Source organism: Trichechus manatus, unplaced genomic scaffold (genome assembly GCF_000243295.1).
Source record: "Trichechus manatus latirostris isolate Lorelei unplaced genomic scaffold, TriManLat1.0 scaffold00029, whole genome shotgun sequence".
Classification (NCBI taxonomy): domain Eukaryota; kingdom Metazoa; phylum Chordata; class Mammalia; order Sirenia; family Trichechidae; genus Trichechus; species Trichechus manatus.
This window is the reverse complement of record NW_004443965.1, coordinates 10,949,619-10,951,372: the sequence shown is the minus strand read 5'-3', so window position 1 is coordinate 10,951,372 and position 1,754 is coordinate 10,949,619. Positions and strand designations below refer to the sequence as shown.

General features: G+C 33.1%; 1 protein-coding gene across 1 annotated transcript in view; it reads left to right on the top strand.

Moving 5' to 3' along the window:
* TNPO1 (transportin 1) overlaps positions 1-1,754 on the top strand; it is a 100,982-nt gene that overhangs the window by 74,381 nt on the left and 24,847 nt on the right. Inside the window, exon 10 of the mRNA XM_023729452.1 lies at positions 1,277-1,337. Within this exon, the coding sequence (XP_023585220.1) occupies positions 1,277-1,337 (61 nt within the window). The remainder of the gene's footprint in view (positions 1-1,276; positions 1,338-1,754) is intronic.

Sequence of the window (1,754 nt, the reverse complement as noted above, 5' to 3'; positions counted from 1 at the left end):
GTGAGAAAACCATCAAAGCTTAAGAAAGCTGTGAAGCTTAAAGCTGTCATAGCTGCAGGAGGAATTAAGTTAATATTTTGACCTCTACTTAAGTGGTTTGATACGTATTTTTTTTTAAACTGACATTGTAAATACTGCATGTATACCTGGAATTCCATGTCTACAGTGAACATGGTTGTTTGAATGACTGCATAATGCTCCAGAGTGAGTGTATTGTCCTGATTTAACTTTCTTCTCAGAAATTTAGGTAGTTATTAGTTTCTTAAGAACTTAAAATTTCAAATGTCTTAAATCTTTATCAGAGGCTATTAATAACTTTGTTTATAGAGAGCTTTTTCCTCTTTTGAGTTATTTCTTTTGGATAAATTCCTCTAGCTTTCTGTGTTTTTGTTATTTTAAACACTGTCATCTTTTTTATTATTATAAAAGAAATACAAATACTGAATATAGACTCATTGTAAAAATATTACACCACTTAGAAATAAAGCAAAAGATGACTTTTGTCTCTCTTAAGCCTTATTACTCTTCTTTCCATAGATAACCAGTTTCTTATGTATTCTTCCTAAATAGTTTTTGTGTACAAGTAATTATATGGATAACCTCATTTATTTTAATCTGAATAGAAATGTGTTATATGTATTTTACATCTGAGTTTTTTCACGTAACTGTTACTTATTTTTATCCATGCCTTAAATGATGAACATTTACATTGTTTCTGATTTTCCAGTTATATCAAGGAAACATCAGTTTTCAAAGATGGGAGCGTTTGTTAGTATATTTGGGATAAATTCCTAGGGGAGAAATTGCTGTTTTTTCTTTTTCTTTTTATTTGATAGCATCGTTGGCAAGCTACCTTGTCTCTGCTGAGATTCCATCGAATGGGTTCCATGAATGAGTGTGTAAAACGCCCAAGAAATATATCAGGAGTAATCATTTGAGAAGAAAAAGCATTATCACTGGATAGGATCTAAGGCAATATTACCAGTGGTTGCCTCATTGGTATTATTAGTGTGTACAGTATTGGCATAATGGTTAAGAGCTTGGCTGCTGACCATCAGGTTGACAGTTCAGATCCACCAGCCGCTCTTTGGAAACCCTATCGGGCAGTTCTGCTCTGTCGTATAGGGTTGCTGTGAGTCAGAATCGACTAAATGGCAGCAGGTTTGGTTTTGGGTTTTTTTTGGTAAGGTTATTAATATAAGTTATTGTGTTGGGGCCTCTTCATTATTCTGTTGAGATCTTTAGATTTTTGTTTTTTTAATTCATTTTTTTATAGGTTGATTCCTGTGTTAGTGAATGGCATGAAGTACTCAGATATCGATATTATCCTGTTGAAGGTAAGTAAACTTTTCTATTGAATAGGGAAGATGATTTTTATGTTGGCGTAGTAGATCTGTGAATTTGGCCAATAGGGCCCTCTTCTAGAATAGACCCTTTGTAAATAGTCTACTTTTTATATAATATGTTACAAAAGTTCAAAGATAGACGCAAACATGATAATGAATTTGGGTGGTAATTGAGTCTAACTTACTTGGAACTAGATGCTTACACTAATTGGGTTATCATTAATTTCCTGTTGCTTTAAATTTAACCTAAATTATTTGGTGCTTATTTTGAAGTATGACTTCTTAAATATGCTGGCATTACTTTGATTGAAGTACAGTAGATTATGCCAGCCATTGACAGGCAGTACAGTGTGGCTGAAAGTGCCTGATACTTAATAGTTGCTATGTGTTATTCTCCCCTCCACAAAG